The sequence below is a fragment of the Cnephaeus nilssonii genome, assembly GCF_951640355.1.
Source record: "Cnephaeus nilssonii genome assembly, chromosome: 12".
Lineage (NCBI taxonomy): Eukaryota > Metazoa > Chordata > Mammalia > Chiroptera > Vespertilionidae > Cnephaeus > Cnephaeus nilssonii.
In genome coordinates this window covers 40,852,383-40,877,382 of record NC_137083.1, presented here as the reverse complement: position 1 = coordinate 40,877,382, position 25,000 = coordinate 40,852,383, and the positions used below count along the sequence as shown (strand labels likewise).

General features: G+C 47.9%; 1 protein-coding gene across 6 annotated transcripts in view; it reads left to right on the top strand.

Moving 5' to 3' along the window:
* ATXN7L1 (ataxin 7 like 1) overlaps nt 1-25,000 on the top strand; it is a 239,909-nt gene that overhangs the window by 92,730 nt on the left and 122,179 nt on the right. The window contains exon 4 of one of the 6 annotated variants that reach the window (XM_079785975.1): nt 8,663-11,349. The exons of the other annotated variants lie outside the window; for them this stretch is intronic. Coding sequence (XP_079642101.1) covers nt 8,663-8,744 — 82 coding nt within the window. The 3' untranslated portion in view covers nt 8,745-11,349. Of the gene's footprint in view, nt 1-8,662; nt 11,350-25,000 lie in introns of those variants that run through there. 6 annotated transcript variants of the gene reach the window in all.

Genomic DNA, 25,000 nt, shown 5'->3' with positions numbered 1-25,000 from the left:
AGATGCTTTCATCCCTGCCAGCTGGGAGGAGGCTCAGGTAGCGTGACCAGCTTGTCCTAGGAAATCCCTTAGATTCAAGTCAACGGATCACCCTCATCTCAGGCTTCCAGAAATTCCTCCTCTCGGTCCCTCCCACCCCCGTGGATGATCTTTCTGCGCCAGAGGCACTGAAATCCTTAGCCTGGGGTTCTTTGATTTGTCTCGAGTTTCCGAGGACCCACTAGGTGCCACACATGGCGTTGATGGTAAGATAAGGACTGAAGGGTGAGCGTGAGTCGGAATGTGAACGAATGAAACAGTGCACTTTTGCCTGCTTGTGCAGGCTGTGACGGAGACCGCCTTGCATGGTCACACTCCCAAACGCCACTTCTCAGCCATATCGCTAGGAGATGATTCTTTTGAAAACCGAGACGAGAGGCTTCTGTTCTCACTACCGCCTTTTGAGGGTGATCATATATCTTTAGAAAGATCTACAGTATTTGCCATGCATGAAGCATTCTCACGTAGCTTGTTCATTTTGATTTCCATAACAACTCAGTAAAGTAGTTGGGTGGGTGCTGGCTTCCCTGATTGGGAAGCTCAGGGAAGTTCAGTGACTTTCCTAAGGTCACACAGCTGAAAGGGGCAGAGCGGGGACTCGTATGCCAGACTCGACTCACCCCAGTGTGTTTTCCATGAACAGAGACCCTGGTGGGGAAAATGCACAGCACCAACAAAATGGTATGACCACTCTTTGAGGCCAGTTTGCCTGTATGAAACTTCCAGCATTTTCAGTTTCTAATTCCAGACTTACATGCAGCAAACACATCCTCTAGCTTTCTTGTATCGCTTTCACATGGGATCAGGGCTTTCTGTAATAACTATTTAAAAAACAGTTTCACAGTTTTGACTCTGAAGGAATATTATTCAATCTGCGTATAGGTTATGATCTACCCTTCCATTTCCTGACCAGAAGATTCCATCAGAACAGAAGTTAGAGTCATCTCAGCAGACACTGAAGGCAGTTGGTTGTGTTCTGCATGAGAATAGACCACTCAGCATTCTGATTAGTTGCAACTTTGGGTGATGAGAGAATTGTGCAGAACGAAAACTCCACGTATGTGTTTCACGCATGTAAACCTACTAATGAGAATGGGTTTTGGCAGAAAGCTAAACGCTGGTGTTCCTGCCACCAGAGCTTAGAGTTGCTTATTAGTATTCTGAGAGCTGGAGATAGACACAGATGCAGTACAACTCGATCTCGATAACATCACTCATTCACAGGCCTCAGATAAGTTTGTGGAACAGGAAGATGAGAGGAAGCAATCCAGAGGCAGATGTGTACATAAGTGGCTCAAGAGACCTGGCAGTTTAGAATGCCTTTGCAACCTTGAGTGACCTCGCACCTCCTTTTGCCTGTCTGTGGAATTGGCATGGTGGATATGCTCCCAGGTTACTATTAGACACTAGAGGCCTGGTGCACAAAATTCGAGCACTGGGGGGGGGGGGGGCTCAGCCCAGCCTGCACCCTCTTGCAGTCTGGGAGCCCTCGGGGGATGTCCAACTGACGGCTTAGGCCCTCTCCCTGTGCTGCCAGCTGTGAGCCCGGCTTCTTGGCTGAGCGGTGCTCCCGCTATGGGAATGCACTGACCACCAGGGGGCAGCTCCTGTGTTGAGCATCTGCCCCAGGATGGTCAGTGTGCATCATAGCGACCGGTCATTGCGCCTGTCAGTCGATTTGCATATTATTATATAGGACTAGAGGCCCGTTGCAAGAAGAGATTCGTGCAATGGGCCTTCCTTCCCTTGGCTTCCAGCACCAGTTTTCCTCCGGCACCCGGGACCCAGGCCTTCGCTCCGGCCAGAGTATGCCTTCTTCGTCTTCGCTGCAGACTCCAGCTGGAGTCTGCCGTCTTTCTCTTCGCTGCAGACTCTGGAGTCTGCAGTCTTGTCTTCGCTGAGGCACTCCGCTCCTGTAGATCCCTTCGCCCCCTGCCCTCCCTCTCATAGCAGGCGTCCTGCCCCGCCTGGCCACTCCGCGCCTGGAGCAGCTGTGCGGCCGCCATCTTTGGCCTTCTAATTTGCATACTCACTCTGATTGGCTGTGGGCATAGCAGAGGTACAGTCAATTTACATGTTTGTCTATTATTAGGTAAGATGATAAACTTGCAAATGCCTTGGCCCGTGACTTGTGCTATAAATATGCTTCACGGCTACATGGAAAATCGGAATTTTGAGCTGAAATGTATAATGGGGCAGTATCATTGCCAGAGACAGGAGGTGGGGGTGGGAGCCAGGTGCTTGTCTAAGGAAGGAAGACAGAGAGACCATCTATGAAGCAGTCTGGGGTAACATGGTGAAACAAACAAGCCCCACATTAACATTTGGACATCTGACCTGAATTTAGAAAAAATAGGGGGATTGAAGATGAGCCTCTGTTTTTCCACAGTGGAGGCTCTGCGGTCCTGTTCCAAGCACCCACTGAATTCCAGAGGGTTGGGCCTGGGCATCGAGGAAGGCCTGGGAAACCCGTGCCCACGTGGGGTTCGGCTGCTGGGTATGAAGGAGGGTCATGTTAGAGAGGCCGCAGAAGGGTTAGGAACCAGGCGGACCCTGGAGCCAAGCTATCTGGGCATGGCTGTGGCTCTGCTCCTCACCAGCTCAGTGACCTTCAGCCAATCCTTCTATCTCTCTGTGCCTCAGTCTCCTCATCCACAAGATGACGAGAGTGTTAGGATGTCAGGATAAAATGAGTAGCTATGAGTTATCGCTTAGCAGAGCGCCTGGCATCTATGTGCATAAGCATAGTGAGGCACTTCTCTGGCCTTGCGCGTTCCAGCACACGGCAGAGAAGAAACACAAACTGGCTTGGCTGAGGAACGTTCACCTCCAGAGAGAGGACTGAACTTGTTGACCATGTAATACATGGTTGTTTCCAGAGAGGGGGGCATGGGCGGGAAAGAAGGCAGGAGGGCCACAGCTGGCGTGATGCCCAGCCTTGGCCGGACCCCTGGCTGGTAAGCAGAGGGTAGCAGAGGCCAGACCTGTGCTCAGGTGGACCATCTTGAAACTTGCCAGGTGCCTCCTTCCTGCCCAAAGGGAGGTTGGAAGCTTGGGGGATTTTTTTATCCACAAAAACAGATTCCAGTGACCAGTATCCTAGGAATTTGGGGTGAAGATTTTTGTCTCCCAGGAGTCGGTCTTTCCCAGTCATTTACTGATACCGTATCTCTACTCTGGACTCCTGCAAAATCTTTCCGTGTTATCTGTCTGCCTCGACATGGGACAGATCCCTCTCATCTGGAGCCCGTGCGTGATGCCTGCCATCTCGCCTCCCAGCAGCATGTGGGCAGGTCTGCCCCCTCCGCACCGTCTTCAGAAGGACTGGATTTCAGGCCTACAGAGCAGGTGTCTTAAACCCACTGGTGAGAGCAGACAGCAATCATGTGCTGGTTGGTGTTTGCCAAAATGTGGCCTTAAAACGGGATGAAGTGATGGCTCCTGGCATGAAACCTGGTTCCCCCTGGGCGCACACCCATCCTGAACAGCTCCTTTAAAACCAGAAGCAATTTGTCATCTTTTGATTCTCTTCCAGCACTGTCCCTGTCACAGGTAGATAAATGAGGCGGCATACGGGTGTCCAAATGCCAGATCATCTAATCCCAGCGGTTTCCCGAGGAGCCGTCACTCCGAGGGGATGGGGAGCACAGTGGGGTGGTCCCTGGCGTCTGGACGGTGACTATAAGCAGATACTTTCATCACATGTCCCATTTATATGCATGAAATGCTTTCAAAGAATCTCCCAGCCCCCAGTGTGCCATTAATAGGTGTGTTTCTCATTTCAGAATCTTGAAATAAATCATGCATTTGCAAGCTCAACAGATCATGTCTGTAATTCCACAGAATGCCGCTAATCAAATCAATGTCTCGGCAGAAGCCAGCGAGCACCCCGAATTAGAAATGGATAGGGGTTGGACTTGATGGTCTAAAAATCCTTGATTACAGAGAGCCGAGGGAAAAGGCGGTGCGTTTCCGTTTACCTCAAGTTGCATGCTAGCATGTAGCTTGAAAGAGACCCACCTGGTTTCTGCACAGCCCACGTGGACGTCACATTTTGTTGGTGCCTGTAACTAAAGTCACCGGGTTCTTCCCAGGGTGCCATAAGGAGATGCGGCCTCCTGATCCTTTTTGGTGGCCAAAAGGTGGGTGACTCATGACGCCCTGCAAATGAAGGATTGGCCTGGCCGGCAGATGAACTTGGCCAGCCAAGGCAGGCCTCGCGCCCACGCCACGGGGCTGAGTGTGTTGCTGGTCCTGCCAGACAGCTTTGATTTCTTCTCTGGCTGTTGGTCACACCCTTCACCCCCTCAGCTGCTGGATTATGGGTGTCCATCGTCACAAAGGCTTAGGCTTGGCTGGATCAACTCAAATTCATCCCCAAGCACAGGAAAATCACCGGCCCTGATAGTGTTACTGTGGGTCATTGAGCATCGCTGAGGCGACGTAAGGAGCACCCGGCGGGGGGGGGGGGGGGGGGGGGGGGCGTGCGGGGGGGGGGGGGGGCCTTCTCAAAGCTGGATCTGTTGAGCTTGGAGGAGATGTGTGCGCAGGCCACTCATGCTAGGACCATAACAAGTTTATAGTCAGCTCCTAATTATCTATGGTGCTGAAGGAGAAATCGAGCATGAACTTTAACTTTTGAAAATAAATCCCCCAATTGAGCGTTAGCCAGTGGTGTCATACTAGAAATCTTTCCGAGGAGTGGTGATATTTTCTTTTATGTTTTCCCAATTAATCAGTGGTGGGGTTTTTTATTTATTTTAGAGAGACGAAGGCTGAGAGAGGGAGAGGGAAGGGGGAACCAATGTGAGAGAGAAACATGGATGGGTTGCCTCCCTCCCGCACACGCCCCAACCAGGGATCGAGCCCTCAAACTGGGTCTGTGTGCCCTGACCAGGAATTGAACCCGCCACCTTTTGGTTCACAGGAGGACCCTCAGCCAACGGAGCCACACCAGCCAGGGCTTAATCAGTAGTTTAATGAGCAGTGGAATGACCCAGTGGGACTGAAAGTACAGCACAGGAGGATAATCCGCAGGAGGTTGAGAGATGGGTCTGGGTTCCTTTCCTGCCGCTTCCAGTCTCTGTTCTTCACCTGTAGATTCTGTGTGTTGGCTGCATCTGCTTTCTAAGGCCAGGGGAGGATCAAATGAGTTCATGAATGTGGCACCAGCCCCAAGCCCAGCTGTAGGAAGCACAAGGTATGTCTTAGCTGTTAGGATGTTTTTAGGCTTACAGAAAAAGAGGGAAGAAACTCTTACTTAATCAAAGATGATAAAACGACAAAATAGTTTGCTCATTGAAAAACAGGCACAAACGTAAGTGAATCTTCAAGGTAATACTGCATTTCATTCGTGGTGAAATTACATAATCTTTTTTTCCTTTAAGTTTAAAAGGCTGAGCCAGTTGTACATGATACCTTAAACCCACACATTTACTTACTTTAGAAGAGTTGCTATTTTGAGAGCCTGATCATTCCTGGGGGCGGGGGGAGGGGGACAATTTCAATGCACCTCCTGTCCATTGAAAAGAGTTAACATGTAAAGAAGATTTCCATTCCCTGGATTAGCTCTTCAAATTCCTGCTCTCTTTGTCATAAAGCAAGGGCGGGAGGACTGTGGGTTTCTTGAGGAAGGAGTTCCTTATAATTCCTCCTCATTGCCCAGTGTGTCTGGCAAATAGTAGGCACTCAATCAATGTCTTGTGAATGGATGAATGAATAATTTAGATGTTTAATCCTTTAAATCAGTGATAGTCAACCTGTAGCCATGCATCAGAATTTTCAGAGGGGCTTGTTAAAACACAGATTGCTGGGCTCTGGCCCCAGAGTTTCTGATTCAGTAGGTCAGGGTGGGTCCCGAGAATCTGCATTTCCACCAAGTTTCCAGATGGTGCTGATGCTGTTGGCCTGGGGGCTCTGCTTAGAGAACCACTGCTTTGGGGTTCACTCCGCTGCTTAAGTCCCCTGCTTTGTTGCCTTTTCCAAGCCTTCCAAGAGATTGACATCTGTAACTATCCTACCTTGCCCCATAGAACTGAGATAGATTTTGATCAGACAGAAGAGCAACCTGGATTTTTTTTTTTAATCGAAAACTACATCCCATCCCTGTATAACAGAGACAAGTTACAATTGATCAACACCTCCTTCACGACTGTGTTTGTGCCGGCAGGACACAGCCAATGGGGTGGAGTCGAGTGGCACACCTTGCAACATTTAAGCCAGATTACATCTCCATCCAGTTTTGGAATCCCCACTTAATGTCAGATGTGGTTAACTGCAACGTTGAAACGAGACACGACCTTTTGCAAAAACTGCAGAAGAGCAAGAGGGGACAGGAGATGAACATAGGATACAAAAGGGAACCCGTAATTTGGAAAGTCTTTTCGTACTAGCTTGTCGGCCTGCCTGAAGTCACTAGGCGCGCACACACACGCGCGCACACACACACACACACACACACCCGGTTCAGAAACAAGAGCATTCCGTGGCCTCAGGAAGGCTGCTCTCTGCAAAAAGTCATTCTTCTTATCCCAGGTGTCACTGTGGATGGCGGGCAAGGAGGTGAATTCCAGACCCAGGTCTCGGGGAGCTCTTCCTCCCTCCGTCCCTCTCTTCTCAGGACACAGTCCTCAAGACTGTGAGGACACACGGTATAAGTCATGGACCGGCCAGGTAGAGGGTACCAAAGGGACACCAGGCTCCCCGAACAGAGAAGAGATCCGCAGGGAACTAAAGGGAAGGTGGGGACCGAGGCCTTCCTCTGAGGTAGTCAGGGTGTGTTATTACCTGTTATAACTAATGACCCAACATTTAGCAGCTTAAAACAACAAATATCTATTGCCTTGCACAGTTTCCGTGGGTCAGACACCTGGCAGCAGCTCAGCTGGGTGGTTCTGGCTCAGGGTCTTTAAAGAAGTTGCAGTCCAGCTGTCATCCAGAGCTGCTGTGTGTCATCTGAAGGCTCGGCTGTGGCTGGAGGCCTCCGTTCCTCCCTCTCAGTCCTGTAGACCTCTCCATGGGGATGTTCCCTCAGAGCCAACAACCCGAGGGAGAGAGGGAGGCAGTCAAAATGCCTTTTATAGCCCTACCCGGTTTGGCTCAGTGGATAGAGCATCGGCCTGCAGACTGAAGGATCCTGGGTTCAATTCCAGTCAAGGGCATGTACCTTGGTTACAGGCATGAGCCCCGGCCCTGGTCGGGGTGTGTGGGAGGTAACCAATTGATGTGTCTCTCTCACATTGATGTATCTGTCTCTCCCCCTCCCTTCCACTCTCTCTAAAAAATCAGTGGAAAAATTTTCTCCTGTGAGGATTAACAAAACAAAACAAAAATGCCTTTTATGACCTAGTCTCAAAAGTGACACACCGTGACTTTGCATTACTCTGTTTATTCGAAACACTAAGTCCAGCCTAGGCTCGGGGGGAAGGGAATGAGGCTCCATTCCTGAAGGAGCAATGCCACCACAGAGTGAGCCTCTTCCATCCTCCCCTGTCCCACTCAGAAAAGCACAAGGAGGCTTGTTATAGGGCCTTTGGTTAAAAGATGATTTTTTAAAGGACTCCAGAGAGGACTGTGGCTGTTTTGCCTGATCGGGCTGATGAGAGGTGGGTGGGTGGGTAGAGGAGGGGGCATTGGAATCTCTCTGTGGGCTTTGAGCCCACCGTCCTACAGGGGTCACGCAAGCCCCTCCTCTCTCTAGGCTAGAGGCAACCTTGCTTAGAAAGGACTGAAGCCGCCATGAGTTCCCAGCCTCAGGTTTGGTTCCAAAGAAGAGGAAGATGGGGCTGACTGCTTAGAGCCAATGGTGCTGGAGAAAGAGCCACCCGAAGCACTGTGCGTCTCCTGGGGTCGTCTGGCCTGCCAGGCCCTGGTAGGGAAAGAATGGGGATTTAAGGTAGAAGTGGTGTCCTGGGCTGTGCCTGTGAGGAAGAACATTCGGAATGTGGAGGAATATGCAGCCATGGCTTCTGGGGCCAACACAGGGACACTGCCACGGGGCAGGTGTTTATTTCGTCCCCCCCAGCTCCATAAGTGGATTCCGCTTAGCAGTCTTCTTTTGAGGATGCAGAACCATGGTGGTCAGATTGTACTGTGTCTGTTCTTATCTCCGCTATCATCTCCCGGGGAATAAGCTAATCAAACTTGCTGATGATTTTACAGTGAGAGGAGATAGCTAATAACTTGGATGACAAGTATTAGAATACAATGTGATGTGGATAAATTGGGTCCGTGTATTAAGGGCTATAAAATGAGATTCCATCAAGGCATGAATAATGGTGCCTGTAGAAAGGATTAATCAAATACCCCATTAAAAGGTATAGGAATTCTGGTCAGATAGCCCCTCTTTAATTACACTCCTGCCCCTACCCCACCTCCACTCCCTTCCTCTGAAGCTGCTTTCTGCTAGGAGAAATAAGGAAAAGGGTGTAGAGGAAGTAATAGAAAAATTGGGACATACGTTTTGATAGAACAAGATCATGAAGACAGATATAAGCAACCGGTGTTTAATTTAGGGGAAGCAAAGGCAATTGGCATGAGTAATCACTTACAAGTGTAATTTCCAAGGGAGCTCTGTTGATACCATTCAGCAAATGCCAACAAAGCATTTACTTTCCAAAGGGAGAAAGCAAGACAACAAGAGAAGTGAAGGCATCTCCAGAAATGGACCGGAGAACAGCCAAGCCATAGCGAAGAATCAGGTGTGAGACGGACAGTGCGGAAGACAGACACGACTTCCGAAAGATCTGGGAGGACTCACATTGTCCAGAGAAGGCTTCCTGGGAGAGGAGACCCGAGCAGAGCCCTGAAGTGTGGACACACTTCCACGTACTGCAAATTCGTGAGCACACTCTGGTGACAGGGCCTAGGGAGAAGATGGGCTTGAGCAGAGCAGGGGCACCTGTGGGATTCTTCTCTCCATTCCACCATCACGCCCTGGTCCACGCTACCGTCACGCCTCGCCTGGACAACAGCAGAAGCCTTCCAGCTGTTTTCCCTGCTTCCACTCCTGCTCCTGCACAATCCATCTCCACACAGAAGTCAGAATCAAGAGCAAAGTTAATCACGGCATTCTCTTGACTTGTGGCTTCCCATTGTTCTTAAGCTAAAAGCAAAAAATCATTATCATGGAACCACATCCTGTGCCAGGCTCCCTTTCACCCTCTATATGCCAGTCCAGCCGGCCTCTCAGAATTTGGGCACATAGGGTCTTCCCGCCACCAGGCCCTTGCACATGCTTTCCCCTTCTCCGTATATGATTTTCTTTCACACCCCACCCCCTAACCGAAGCTAACTCTGACTCATTCTTCAGAACGCATCTTAATGATTATTGCTCCCGGAAGACTTCCCTGATTTTCATAACTATGTCAGCTCTCCCTCAATACCTTGAAAACAAATGTGTGTTGTGTGGTTATATGATTAATGTCTGTCCCCCACACTAGGCCACACGCTCTATGAGGGCAGGGACCCAGTCTTTGCATCTCCCAGAGCCTAGCACAGTCTCAGTAAATAAGTATTGACTGGATCGTGACCTTTAATTAGGAACAATGAGGCTAGGTGAGAAATTATACTTGACCCATATGTATGAATTCATACTGGGAGGTAAACCTGAATTCATGTCCAGACTGCCACCTGCTGGCTGTGCTGTTGTAAATAAGTCACAGCCTCGCAGAGCCTGTTTCCTCATGTATAATAGCCAACGCACATGGTGGTAGCAAGAAAATCATTCATCATATATGTAAAAGCATTTTTTAACTGTAGACATAAGTATGCTGTCATTTTTCTCTGTGCCTGGCACATTGGGTCATTAAACATCTATTGGATGGATGGATGGATCGATGGATGGATGGATGGATGGATGGATGGATGGATGGATGGATGGATGAACGAACAATTAGGGAACCGGTACAAGAGTCAGGAAGGGAACCTGGCATAAGGAGAGCATGATGAAAGCCAAAAAGAGGAGAGGATTTTAAGGAGTCAGAGGAAGCTTGTTGATCACCCACAATATCACAGCAGAGCAGACAAGGAGAATGAGGGTGGGGGATCATTTAACTTGGGTAGGAGGAAGTTAGTAATGACCTCAGGGCAAGTCCTTCTCAGCCTTTTCATGTTGTCTGTGCTTTCAATGACATGCCTTAATTGTAACTTAATCACTTTACTGATTTTTATCTTTGGGGGGGGAATCAAATTGATTTGCACATACAGCAAAATTGGGGAGATTACTCCAGCTGCTGCCAGCAGGTGCTGACAAGTGAGGAAGTGCACGTCAGAGGATAAGCGAATACACTAAACATTTATTTTAATAAGGCCTAGAAATCCTTAGTTATTTAATAGATTGCCATGGAGAATTGGGTTTCAGTTTCAAGGGCTGTTTTATTTTTAACTCCCTGTGTTCTGGTAGCAATAGAGCTGTATGTGTAGTCAAGGATCTCGGGTACGAGATTCGTCTGAGGGCGACAGTACATTTCTGTGAGTTTTTTTCTGGCATGCACGGGCACACACACACACACACACACACACACACACACACACACCTCCTAGCCCTTCAGCATGGCGACTCAGGCCTCACCTCCCTGCCAAGCCCTGACCCAGCCAGTCTGTTTGTGTGTGAGCCTTGGGAGTGAACCTGGATCCCATACGCATCATCTCAGGGCTGACTCCTGATGCATAAGAAAGACACGATGAATAAATGAAACTCCATGGCTACTTCAACAATCATCTCACCTCCAGTGCTCCAAACTGGGCTGACAAAATCAGGCACTCAGTAGGAAGAAGTTAAGAACAGACTAGAAGAAAAGGCCACCAAGTATTTTGTTTCTGTGTGGTAGCCGGTGGTCTGGGACATGGGTCTGTGGGAAAGGAGGTGGTATTCCAGAGACATTCACAGAGAAAAAGGGAAAATGCTCTAAGCTTACTTTTCTTGCTCCAAACCATAGTAAATGGCCAGATCTAATCTTCCTTTCATCTACCTTTTATAGTTGTTACATTTGGTGAATCTGGTTAGTGGTTTAGATTCCTTAGGTTTTTACTACACCCAGACTCCTCTTATGCAATCGTCTTTGATAAAAACCTACTGGTGTCCAACCCTACTAAAGGAAACCGCACTGGAAGACCTTAAAGAGCATTTCCTGGTCAATTCCAATCGCAAAAATTTTTTTCATAAATAACTAGTTCCACAGAGAACCCCCTCCCCCCAAGATCATGTTTCCCTTGCTGCTTCATTACCTCTGTTACGGGAGCTCCCTTTGCCCATATACTCACGAGAATGTGATTATGGTGGGTTGTACCCCCTTAAGAACATAGTTAACATACGGCTTATTTTTTTTTATATAGACAAATGATTATTAGCATTAAGAATGAATGCATTTGGCCCTAGCTGGTTTGGCTCCATGGATAGAGCATTGGCCTGTGACTGAAAGGTCCAGGGTTCGATTCCAGTCAAGGGCACATGGCTGAGTTGCTGGCTCGATCCCCAGCGGGGGGTGTGCAGGAGGCAACTGGTCAGTGATTCTCTCTCATCATTGGTGTTTCTGTCTCTCTCTCTCTCTCTCCTTTCCTCTCTGAAATTAATAGAAATATTAACTCATTGAAAAAAAAGAAGAATGAATGCATTTGAATGGGTTGACATGCACCAAGAACAAAATCCAGACAGTAGAAAACTTCAGGTTAGACAGCCTGAGTCTTCAACAGCTAGATTGTAAGGACAAGAAACAGATGGAGGAAGAACTGGTCGCTTAAAAAAAAAAAAAAAAAAAAAGAAATATCTAAAACATGGGCAAGGTTAAGCATGGTGTCCCAGGACACACACTTGGGTGATGAAACCATAAATGAGCACCAGGAAGGAGTATTGGTACTTTTGGAAGGGGAGGGGCTGCGCCTGGGGCAGACACACAGCTGGGCTTCTGGGGTGGCCGGCCAAGCGCTCCGCCTTCACCTGCGGGTGGTTACCAGGGCGTCTGCTTTTTAATCTCTCCCAGGGCAATGCTACATTGGGTTTGTGTAGGTTTTGTGTGTCAGAGCTTTATTTTACCGTCAAAAAACGTTTCTTTTCATGAGTCTACTTGGGGTTCACATTACCTACAGCCTTTCAGGAATTCGGCTTTGGGAGAGTGTCTTGTCATAAATGATACTTTACCTTTTTTACTAAGAGAAAAGTTGGAAATTCATCTGGAAATACACCTGTGGGTTTGTCGGGCAGCTTGGTCAGAATTGAGAAGAAGGGGGGGGAAGAGGCCCTACTGATGGCGCTTTTCTGGGTTCTGGCTGCTGAAGACGCCTTCCTAAATAAAAGCCGCCCCTGGCATTAGCCACACTGTTCTCTGCCCTCACGCCTCCTCATCTTTGGTAATCTTGAGAAACCACCAAGGGCTGTTTAGAGGGACTTTCCCTACCAATATCCCCACTTTCTCCACTTCCTTTGTCTCTGCAAATGCCAGTGGGAAGTGACTGCCCTGGTGGTGTGATTTTAGGGTGACCTCTGACATCTCTCCCCCTGAGACATCATTTCTTTACCTCAAGGCTTACATCCCTGGTAAGTGCAGTTCCACCAGGGCATTTACCACTTAGGATGAATACGTGAAGTCAGTCAGTTTTACTAGAGGGTAAAGTCGTCAAGAGCAGGACTCCGGAAACCTGGGGTGGGGGCACAGTAAGGGACAACCCTAAAGAGCATGGCATGGTTTTACCTTACCTTCTTTTTCTTCTTATCAGACCTGGCCTCCACGTGTTGATGTTTTTTAGCCTCGAACTAGAATCCCACTAAAAAACAACATTTGCATCAGTCCCTGGGGCTGCATGAAGCTTGTTGTCCAACTCTCAGTGCACAAGCTGAGTCCACTGTGTGGGAATAAACAGGGGAGATTCACTTCATCTGCTGTGCACCATTCAATTCTCAACCCCTGTCATAGTACTTGGCCCATAGTAGGTACTCAGTAAACACTGAATTAAAAGAACATGAATGAATGAACAAGGGACCAGCTTGCAGCAGGAGAGAGAGCAGAGACCTCCCATGATGGGCTGTGAGAAAGCCACGGCTGTCATTCCTCAGCTCCCGGGGCCATCACCTTCCCCTCACCTCCCCCCCTGAGTTGTTTCCTCATCTGTAGCCTAAGGTGGACCACTCTGCTCTGTGCCTCCCTGCCCTCAACCAGAAAGCCAGCCAGCACTTAGTTCTTGAGAAGTAACAATTCTTGTCAAATTTTCCCCATTGCCTCAACACTTTTGGAATCATAGAAGTATTTTCCCACACATTGTCTAATTTGCACTGCACAATAATCCCATGACATAGGTAATTCCCAGTTTATGGAGGAGGAACCCGAGGCTGAGAAGGACTAAAATGACTTTTGAGGGGCCGAGCTATCATTAGAGCCTGGAATTTTGGATCCCTACAGCCAATGGCCTTTCTTCTGCACTGTCTTAGGCACTGTTTGGAGATCCAAATAAAGGGGGCCAAGAGCCAATATTGCCCTCAAGAAGCTTAAAATGTAATTCAGGCTTAAAATGTAATTCAGAAAACTACTTTAAACAACAAACATAGGCCAATAAGCATATTCTAGCACTGCCTGATCCCTCCCTGGTTTTACTTCCCAGGGATACAATGAATGATTCCTTTGCTGCTATTGTTTCTTAGAAAGGTTCTCTCTATGTAAACTTACTTAAATTGTATAGAATGGGGGGACTCACCAGTCTTCAACGGTCTGCTGTAGTGGAGAGAAGAAGAAGAAGAGGGTAAATAATAGAAAGCCAAAGGAAATCTTAAAGACTAATTTTAATCAGTTGTGCCAGTCTCACACTTCAGATCTCATGAGGAATAGCCACATAGATAGGAAAAGGAAAGCAAGGGGCCTAAATAATCCACAATCTACATAATCATTCCCTTACACCAGTGTTGTCTATAACAGGACTAATGCTGCTTCCTTGCACACCCAAATGTCCATGCTGCTGGACTTCCTTCCCCAAAAACTTTTCACATTTCCTCTCTCTTTTGATGCTCTCAATGACCTGTGCAGGAGGACGGGCTAACACTGAAGCTTGGAAATGTTAGGCGGGTTGCCCAAGCCCCAGGGCTAGTTAGTGGCAGCGATGGAACTTGAACCTGAGCTCTTTCTGGCCCTGAACTCTTTCCCCACTTCCCCTCCTGCAGTGGCCCCTCTCGGCCTTCTTTTCAGCATCCTGGAGAAAGACCCAGCAGTGACAGTTCCGCCACCTGGGAGTCCACAGCACGGGCTCTTGCCAACTCATGCTTGTATTACGGTGGTTAAGTGTTCACTGACCGCTTTGTGTGTGTTGTAATCATTTAATTAGTCCATGCCTAGGAGGAAGAGGTGCTTTATTTATAAGCTTAATAGTGAAAATTTCCGAGTCTTCAGTTCACTATGAGCTTGATGGCATTGGGATGATCTCAGTCTGCCCACTGCACTCCTAATCCACTTAACACCAGGAGGATGACCGGCACTGGCTTCATTCGAGGCACGGCCAGTGTGCAGAGGACTGCAGGAGAGCTGTGGCGAGGTGCGTGATGAGAGGACAGCCAGACACAGGAAAGCAGGGTAATGAGAAAAACGTGTTAGGGACTTTGAAAAAAATAACCAGATCTCTTTATGCTTCTCTTGGGACAAAAGAGTAGAATTTATCTTCTTGGGCCCCAGGTTGGGGAGAATAGTACTAAGGTTGACAGCCAATGTTTCTCAGCCGCGATTGCACAGTAGGCTGGCCTAGGAAGCTTTCACATATCCTGATGCTAGGCCTCATGCCAGATTGTTTTAAAATTCCACACGTGATTCCACTGTGTAGCCAAGCTTGAGAACCAGTGATCAGATGGGTGATGGTGGCTTTGTCACGTGGAGACCTATCTGCTGGCTCACCTCCCTGGCATGAGGCAGTGGCTAAGGCTGCAGTTGCTACACCTTCCCCTGGATCCCTCTTCAGGTTCTCAGACTCCTGGGCCAGGTGTGTGTGCTTAGCTCCATGGTGAGGGGACCTGGCTTCTGGAGGACATCCATGCCATCAAGGTCAAAGACAACAAGAGCAGACTTACAAGGACAGATATGGATATATATCTGGATATATATGCATTTGTCTATGTACTGTGTAAGTTTCAGTCCATCTTTATAGGGTTCCAGTTAAGGCTCGTAGGTTCCAGATTGTTCTTGGTCCCTCCCACTTTCTATTCTTTCCTTCCCAACTGCCTGCCCCATGGACTTTACATCCCAACATCAAATGCAAAAACAGCAGCCTTAAAGAAGTCTTTTAACCAGCAACTACTAAACTACTATTGTGAAGAGTCGAATACCTGTTACATATCCTATCTAATAAAAGAGTAATATGCAAATTGACCATCACTCCAACACACAATATGGCTGCCCCCATTTGGTCAAAGATGGCCGCCCCATGTGGACACAAGATGGCTGCCACAAGATGGCCGGCAGGGGAGGGCAGTTGTGGGCGATCAGGCCTGCAGGGGAGGACAGTTAGGGGCAACCAGGCCTGCAGGGGAGGGCAGTTGGGGGCAACCAGGCTGGCAGGGGAGGGCAGTTAGGGGTGACCAGGCTGGCAAGGGAGGGCAGTTAGGGGTGACCAGTCCGGCAGGGGAGGGCAATTAGGGTCAATTGGGCCGTCGGGAGCAGTTAGGCATTGATCAGGCTGGCAGGGGAGTGGTTAAGGGATGATCAAGCTGGCAGGCAGAAGCGGTTAGGGGCAATCAGGCAGGCAGACAGGTGAGCGGTTAGGAGCCAGCAGTCCTGGATTGTGAGAGGGATGCCTGACTGCCCATTTAGGCCCGATCCCACTGGGCAGTCAGATATCCCTCAAGGGGTCCCAGATTGGAGAAGGTGCAGGCTGGGCTGAGGGACAACCCCCATCCCCCACACGAATTTCGTGCACTGGGCCTCTAGTCCTATATAATAAGAGAGGAATATGCTAATTAGCCCACCACATAATGACCAGATCATGGATCTGCAGGAGGGTGAGGCAACGAACTACAGGCAGGCAACGGAGAGCTACAGGAGGGGGCAGGGCAGCAAGCTATGAAAGTGAGGGGGAAAGGAGAGGAGGGGGAGCCTCAGGAGGGCGGGACAGCAGGCAGAGAGCTACAGGAGGGCGGCAGAGAGCTACTGGGATACTATATATACACAGTACATAGACAAATGCATATATATCCATATCTGTCCTTGTATTTCTGCTTCTTCAGTTAACTCTGACTAGTTTTCAGAATTGTGGGGCAAGATACTGTTTTTATCCATAGATGGTAGCCAGTATAAGGAGAAGATGCAAAAGGCTCTGAATGAAGGGGAAGGCAGGTCTGACAGTTCCCTATCTCCACTCCTACCCCTACCCCCACCCCCATCCTAAATTGACACCTGTGGGCAATTTGAAAGCCTTTGGTAGATTCCTGGTCTCCAAGTCTGACGATATATAGGAAATCCCCAGGATGAATCTTAAAAATGCAAATTCTTGGGCTTCACCTCAGATCTAGGATGTTCAAAGGATTGAGAAAGTAAGAATCTTTTAAAAGCCTCCCCTCCCCCAGCCTTTCTGGGGTGCTGATAATGTTCTGTGTCTTGATCTGGGTGCTGGTGACCTGAGGGTATTTCGTGTGCCCAGTGTCATCAGGTGGCACACTGTGTGATTTGTGCCCTTTCCTGTATGCTATACGTCAATTTAAAAAAAATAAATAGCCCACTTCCCACCCTCCCCTTCCCCACAATCCCATATCCCAGTGACTGGTTGAAGTGGAGAACCACTGGGCTAGATGTTTCCTTGCACCCTTCCCAGCAAAATTCAGAGAAGGGGAACAGAAAAAACGTTCAGCAACTGGGGATAAGAAAATCCACAATCCTGTGCAATTATTCCAACTTAAAGAAGAATTTGAAACTACGAGGCAGCCAACCAACTTGAAGTGATAGGAGTGGGTTGTAACAGGGATGCAGGGGGCCAGTGTGAAAGGTCACACTGGAGCCAGACCGTGGAAAGCTTTGAGTGGCAAACTGAGAAAAAGCAAAGCCACTTTCAAAGACGTAGGGCTTTATTTTGAGGAGGGGCTTACAGATTTTTAGAAGAGTGATGGATAAAAGCAACATTTTTTAAAGTGCATATGTAAATATAAAGTTATATTGTTCGTCATATTTAACTGGTGAGTGACAGGACAGGCCCTGGCACTGGAAATGGGGACTTTACCTTTGTTTCGAGACAGACTTTTCAACCCCACTTCTATCTAAAGTGCCTGCAGTCTATACACACTGTTCTGGGGTCCATTTAAGCAGGAAAAACAAAACAAAACAAGAAAGCAGTGAAAGCCCCTGTTGTGCCATTCGAAGGCCTAGTGGGTTCCTATGGGGCACAGCTGTTACAAGTGCATTAAGATTTTTTAATTATAGTGCAGGGGCAAGCTTCACAGGCTGATTCGTTTTCCAAGCAAGATGTGTCCAGAAGAGGTCCAGCAGCTGCTTTCAAAGGCAAGGGGAAGTGAGGGTGGCGGGTAGACCTGAGGGGGAAGGGCTTCTGGAGTGACAACAGAGAATTGGTTTGAATTACTATCTTCTCTGGGACTTTTTTTTTTTTTTTTTTTTTTTTAATCTCAGAGAGGAAGGAAGAGGGAGAGAGAGATAGAAACATCAATGATGAGAGAGAATCATTGATCGGCTGCCTCCTGCACGCCCCCCTCTGGGGATCGAGCCGGCAACCTAAGCATGTGCCCTTGACCGGAATCGAACCCGGGACCCTCCAGTCTGCAGTCCAAAGCTCTATCCACTGAGCCAAACCAGCCAGGGCATTCTCTGGGACTTGTGAAATACAGAAGGGCAGGCCCTATCCCCAAGTGATTCTGAAGTGCCCGCCCCGATTTAAACCCACCAGCCTACATGCTATGCAGTCTTGTATCTTCCTTCATATCCAGGGATGGCGCTTTCGCAGCTCCTTCAGGGGCCCTTTCCTGAGTGTGACAACGATGTGCTCCTCTCTCCTCCCCCTCCACTACAACAACTCCAAAGACTAGAACTCTTGAACTTTCAAAGTAAGGACAGAATTAGTCAGAAAAGCATCAGTTAAGAAAACCAAACTATAGGCATCATCAAATTTCTTTTGAAAGGCACAGTTTCTTTCTCATTCTTGTTTGACTTGAAGTATTTTCATGTTACCCTCGCTTATTCTCCCATACTGTAACAGTACCCTAAACTTCATTTTGAGGACTATCCAGAGAGAATTCTTTGTGGAACTTCCACAGGGGATTCCCTCTGGAACCCAGTACACTCCCACACGTCTCTCCACCAATTCACCCGCATGTGCAGAAGGAATGCACAGCGATCTTAACATCTTCGCAGCTTTAAACAATTAACAAGACAAATCTAATAAGGAAAACAATAGCGTGGGGCATTCCAAAGTGAAAGGCCAGTTCTGTGCCATTTCCTTTCTTCCCCTCAAGCAGAGAATTAGAGAATCGAGGTCCATGAGTGGCCTCTCCCACTCCCCCACGCCCCTCCCTGACACAGGGCCTTCCCCGAAACAGGATGTGAGCGCTGCTTCTTCGCAGTTTTCTCTTCCAGCATTTTTTTTTTTTAATTAACATGAACTCCCAGGAAAAGGGAGTTCATGTTAATGTGTCCTCCCTGCTAGCTCATGAAACCACCCGCCTTCTCCTTGATTTCCCGAGGTGGGCCCAGCTCTGGGGACAGAGGCAGCCCTGTCCACACCTGGCTCCGAGATGTTTTGCTCAGCTCTCACGTCGCACTTCCCCAGAGTGCTTCACTTGGCTAATAAAAGTTGGCAGAGGCACAAGGTGCAAAAGCCTCAACCCCCAGGCTTGAGGAGGAAGCCTCTGGAAGCAGGAGGGTGAGCCTCAGCTCTCTGGCTCAGTCATCCTCAGGTTCAGGTCGCCTGGAGGACACGCAGCTGGGTCACTGTCTGGCAGGAGGATTCCTGCGATGTGGGTGTTATGTCTCCGTGGATCCTCCCAGGCAGATAGCACCTGTCCATTGGCGTGGGCCAACAGGTGACATCTACTCAAAACAGGATTACAGAATGCTAGAGCTGAAGGAGAACTCTAAGAAGGTAGATTCAACCTTGAGCCCCCTGTGTCCGTAGAGGAACCTGAGACCCCCGGAGGCCAGGCAGGTGATTTGCCCGGAGTCCCTCTGGCAGAGAGAGAGCCGGGCCACTCTCCCCATGCTCCACGACCAAATCCAGCACCCCTCCACTGTCCCTGGCCCCTTCTCATTAACGCAAACTGAGTCATTATTTTATTATGGATTATGGATGGCCAGTGTTTATATGTTTTAATAGTTGTAAAAATCATTAAAATAGACCCCCCCCCTCCTACACATGTGTATGTGTATATAGACACTGTAATATTTTATATACTTTTTGAACTGTTTGCAAGTACGTTCCAAATACTATGTCCCTATACCCCTACCTATTTCAATGTGTATTTCCTAAAGCCAAAGATATTCTTTTACATAACTGTAGTACAATTATAAAAATCAAGAAATAACACTGATACAAACCTTATTCAGATTTTGCCAGTTAACCTGGATAGCAAAATAAATAAATTAATAAATAAAATTAATAATCCAGGATTGCATGTTGCATTTTGGCATGTCTCTTTAGTCACCTTTAATCAGGGACCATTCTTCAGTCTGCCGTTCACAGCCTGGACACTTGTGAAAATTACAAGTAAAATGTCCCTCAGTTTCATTTACCTGATGTTTCCTCATGGTTAGATCCAGGTTTTGCCTTTTGGTTTGGAAGGCTGTTTAGTGGGGGTAAGATCTGAGTCTGGGTAGTTGGGACAAGGACAAGGGGGATCAGGGCAGTGCTACTGAATAAGGAGAACGAGCCCTTTGCATGGGAACCAGACGCTCAGAAACTTGAATGGAAACCAAAGGAGAATATCCATTCACCTGGTGTGGACACAGCACATGCTAAATACATTCAGAACTAATATTTGGCAAGAAAATGACTCTCTCCCAGTAGATTTATTCTCCCCAGGTATTCCAAGAGTGTCTAATGTAAGTCATTGCTTGTGTGTAGGGCCTGCATGGGCTACATACTTTACATGCCTTCTCTCACTTAGTCCCTCCGTGATCGGAGGGGTGACAGTGTTTTACAAGTGGGAGGCCCAGGGAGCACATTCATTTAGAGGCAGAGCCAGGGATTAAACAGGCCTATGCCCCAAGCTCACACCCCTTCCACTCGACTGAGCCGTTTCCAGCCTGTTAGCTGGGTTCCTCCACAATCAGCCTTGCTTTGCTTTGCTCAAAACAAGGCTTGAATAAAGACTGCAGCTCTATTTTCCACTCGTGTCGGTGACTGATACTTGATTAACGCTCAGGATTGCTGCCATCCAGAGCATAATTTTCACAGATGCAAAGACCAATTTTGTTGCTACTGAGGCGGAAAGATCTATTTCCTTGTGAGTTATCAAACAGATTTGGAAGAAACCAGTACCACCGGGCGGGGGGAGGGGGTTGGGGGAGAAGGGGGGGTTATGCCGGCTCATTCTGAAAGGAAGCCTTGCCACGTTAGCTTTTGTGGAGGGAGAGTCAGAAGGCCCACGTCCACACGTGTAGGCTCCGCCCGGGCTACTACACCACAGCTGTGGGGCAGGGCACAGCCATCAACCTCTGAAGGGAAAAAGCTCTCAGCGGTCTTAGCTGCCTTTGCAGTGCCTGGAGGGGCACATGGAACCTGGGGAGGGCACCTTGTAGACTTTTTACAGAGGCGATGGTATCGTCACCTCCTTCTCCAGCCGAGAGTTGTCCTTGAGAAGACTCCCTTCTTGTGAGAACTGCTGAGCAGGACCTCTGCCCCCACAGCCACCCCGACTCTCGGGTGCAGCAGTGGGAGTCCTGGGTTCAAGTCCAGCTCGGGGCAGCAGGCTGCCTAACCTCTCGGAGTTTCCAGCAGTGAGATCAGTGCGCTTAGCACCTGGCCCCAGTTCCTGACAGAGACCCTTGAGTTTTCCTCTTGCCTCCCCTCTATTTGCTGTCCGTCCTCCACGTCTCTCTCCTGCTCCTCCTTTTCCCTCTGACTCCGTCAGTAAAAGCAAGTTATTATTTTGTACCAAAATATTCAATCACATACAGAGGTTGGGAAGTCAAGTCCCACTAGTCTCTGACAAGGAAAATAAAAAAGACCCATCACATCCTACTTTGGAGAGCAAAGAATTTGGCCTTAGGAGGTCTGGCTTTCCCCAAAGAAGCATTCTCCTCATCATTATAACCGGGGCTGGAAGTTGGGGTGGGCACGGTTGTGTTGAGAGGGGCAGGGGCAGGGGCAGGCAGCTGGACCCTGGAAGATACCCACTAGGGGTAGCCCGTGACCTGTTTATTGGTGGAACCAGATTGTGTGTGTGTGTATGGAATTGGGAGGCCTTTTTTCATTCAAAGTAAAATAGCTTTCCTGGAAGTATGACTGTGGAAAAATAAGCACTCTGGGAGCTTCGACAAATGGTTGTGAATGTGAAATGGGTTAGAATGTAAGTCTTTAGAATGGCACCTGCCCCAGGGTAAAGCCTCAGCAAGTGGTAACCATGGACTCTTGACCCTTATTGCCTGGGTCCACATCCCAGCTCCAACATTTCTAGTTCTATAGCCCTGGGGAAGTTACTTTCTCTCTCCGTGCCTCTGTTTCTTCATCTGTAAAATGGGTATAAACATATTCCCTATAGGATAAGGTCGTTGTGAAAAATTGAATTCATGTGCATGGCATATATTAAGCACTGTGTAAGAGGTATTACCTACTGTACTGATGAGAAGGTCAATGAGAAAATTGCCACTGGGTTTTGCTCATATCCAGGAGTGTATGAAAACATCAAGAGGCTGGTAATCTTGAACTTAGAACATGAGCTGTATTTCAGGGCTGGGCCCCTGCACCAGATGAAGCCCGGCGTCTGGATCGTGGGTTAAGTCACACATGGGGTGGAATGTGCTTACTCTTCTGGAGTCCTGGTTCTTCAGTGGACGCGTTTGGGTCTCTTGGCCTCCGTGTATGACAGTGCGTTCTTTGAACAAGGATCTGACACTTACTCTATTGGCTTCTTAGTGTTGCTGTAACTAAGTACCACAGTAGAAATTTATTATCTCACAGCTCCGGAAGCTAGACGTCTGAGATCAAGGTGTCGGCCAGGTTGGCTCCTTGTGAGGGCTGTGGGGGAGAATGTGCCCCAGGCCTCTTCCTGGCTTCCAGTGGTTGCTGGCAGTCTTGACCTTTCTTGGCTTGTAGATTCATCACCTAGTCTCTGCCTTCGTCTTCATAGGGTGTTCTCCCTGTGTGTGTCTGGCTCTGTGTCCAAATTCCCCTTTACCAGGACAGTCGTACTAGATTAGGGCCCACCCTAACGACCTTGACTTAATGTGTTCATCTACAAAGACCCAATTTCCAAATAAGGTCACATTCACCACTACTGGGGGTTAGGATTTCAACATCTTTTAGGGAGACACAATTCAACCTATAACACTCTCAGTCCCTCAATCCCTCATGTCCGAATTGCTGAAACCGCCTTCCAGCTGCCTGGTCCATTACTCCTCACCTCCCATTCCCACTCACCTCCCTCCCAGTGGGTGAAAACTCATTCCCTGACTCCATTTTCACCAGGGGAGCCACTATTTGGGTCCTATACTTGGATTGGAAAAGAACATCAAGCTTAAATGGGTCAAAATCAAATACCATCAACAACACGTTGAAAGCCAAGCCTGTACAATGTTGTAGGGAGGGCTATGACCTGCTACTTGGGTAAAGAAAACGAAAGCTTTATTTTGCGTGGGGGACTCTCCACTGGGCGAAGTTCAGTGTGGGAAGGAGGAGAGTGCCCATTTGGAGCCATTTGAGTTTTCTCTGGGCTCTTTTCCTTTGTCCAGAGGGGGCCGCCCGGTGCCATAGAACTAGCATCTAGAGCTGAGTATCCTCTCCACTGTTCTGCTGCCCAGCCGTGTGAACTAGGGCCTGCCTTTCTGGGGCTTCGTCCACTGAAGAAGCTGGATTCACAGTGAAGTGACTTTTGGCCAAGTCAACGGTGTATGTAATTTACCTTATTTAAGCCTCACAACCAGCTGAAAAAAAAATGGGTGTTATCCCCATTGCACAGATAGGAAACCTCAAAGAAATTAGGTCTTCAAAGCCCACATTTTGTGTGGTATATGACCCCACCACTTCAACTAACTCTTAAATCAGTGGTTTTCCATCTGAGCTACATAGACTAAATCCTTGGGGGAGCTTTGGGTTAGAGGTCTAACAACTCCGGGAGTAGGACCTGGGGACTGGTGTTCACAGGAGCTCTCCAGGTAATCCTGATGTGTTTTCAGTGTTTGAGAACCAGTGCTCTAAATGTTCTGTGGATCTGCCCTGGTCCAGGGGCTATAGTGCACACTGCGCCTGTATTAACTGGTAAATACCTCAGCCTGAATCTGGGGACTTTCACTAACCCATTTTTCCCCACTTCCAACTTCCCCAACCAATGCCCCTTCCTTGTAGTTTCACATCTTGTGATCAGTTGCCCGTTGGGTTGTTCATGAGCTTGACTGGTCATCATGGAGCTGTATCCAATCTACCAGACGAATTTACAGATCCTGGCTTTCTGGGCCTGACAAAGTCATCATGAGGATCCTCTAAGGAACTTATTTAAAATGCTGAATCCAGCCCGGCTGGCGTGGCTCAGTGGTTGAGTGTCAACCTATGAATTAGGAGATCACCTTTCGATTCTCGGTCAGGGCACATGCCCAGGTTGCAGGCTCGATCCCCAGTGCAGGATGTTCAGGAGGCGGCTGGTCAATGATTCTGATTCATCATTGATGTTTCTATCTCTCTTCCTCTCTGAAATCAATTATATACATATATATGTGTGTGTGTATATATGTGTGTGTATATATATATATATATATATATATATATATATATATATATTTGTTTTAAATGCTGAATCCTTAGCCTAGACCTGGGAATTAAAATTCACTTGATCCAGGAATGTTGTCAACGAAAGAACGTCCAGCCTAAGAAAAAGTCTTAATAAGAGTTTATTTGATCCAAAGTAACAACAATTGCCAGAAAGCAAAATCTCAATGGATTGAGAAAATGTTCTGGATAATGGCAGTTTTGCAGCTTATTTTATACATTAGAATCAAAGGAAGAGATGTGAGGAAGGTTACATTGGAATCTATTGGTGGTAGATCAGGGAGGTAGGAGAAGGAAAAGCAGGGAAGTCTCTGGGATTGGATAAAAAGTAAAACAGAAAGACTTCTTTTACATTGGTGAGTGTGTGATAGCTAACATTTCCATCACATAGAGGTGGTATGTGGGGAACAAGATAATAATATAGTCTTAGTTCTGGTGCTAGAGGTTGTGCTTTTGGAGGATCTGGAAAGAAAATTACTCTGACATTTTAAAGTTATGTTATCTTAGATGCAGAAACACAATAGTCAATTTCAAGGTTAAAGACTTACCTTTGTCAAGGAAGCTACAGGCCTAGGAAATGACTCTCCAACATGATCTGCTTTTAGTTAGGAATTTTTTCATTCAGACCATCCTATATGGTTACTTTGGTCTCTGGGTTTGGTGGCCTCCCCTGAGCTTGTCAGGTTTAATATGTGGCCCCTTTTTCATCCACAGTGTGTATTTTCTGATTCTGAATTTGGTGAACCACTGGTCTAATCTACTTTCTTCTTTGACATTCAGTGATGTGCCTAAGGTCACAAAGCTCATCATTGGCAGAGCTGGGATTCTCCATACCTTGCCCTCCTCCATCTTTTATTCCACAGGTCTCCAGGGAAGGCCGAAACAGCCGCTCTGACCCCAATGCATGGTAAATTACCTGAAAAGGCTTTTAAAAATATAGATGCCCTGGCCCCACCCCAAACCAATTAAATTACAGTCTCTGGGGGTGCTTCTCAAACTTTAATATGCACTTGACTCCCCTGAGGGTCTTGTTAAAATTCCAGTTCTGCTTCAATGGTCTGGGGTGGCGACTGAGATTCTG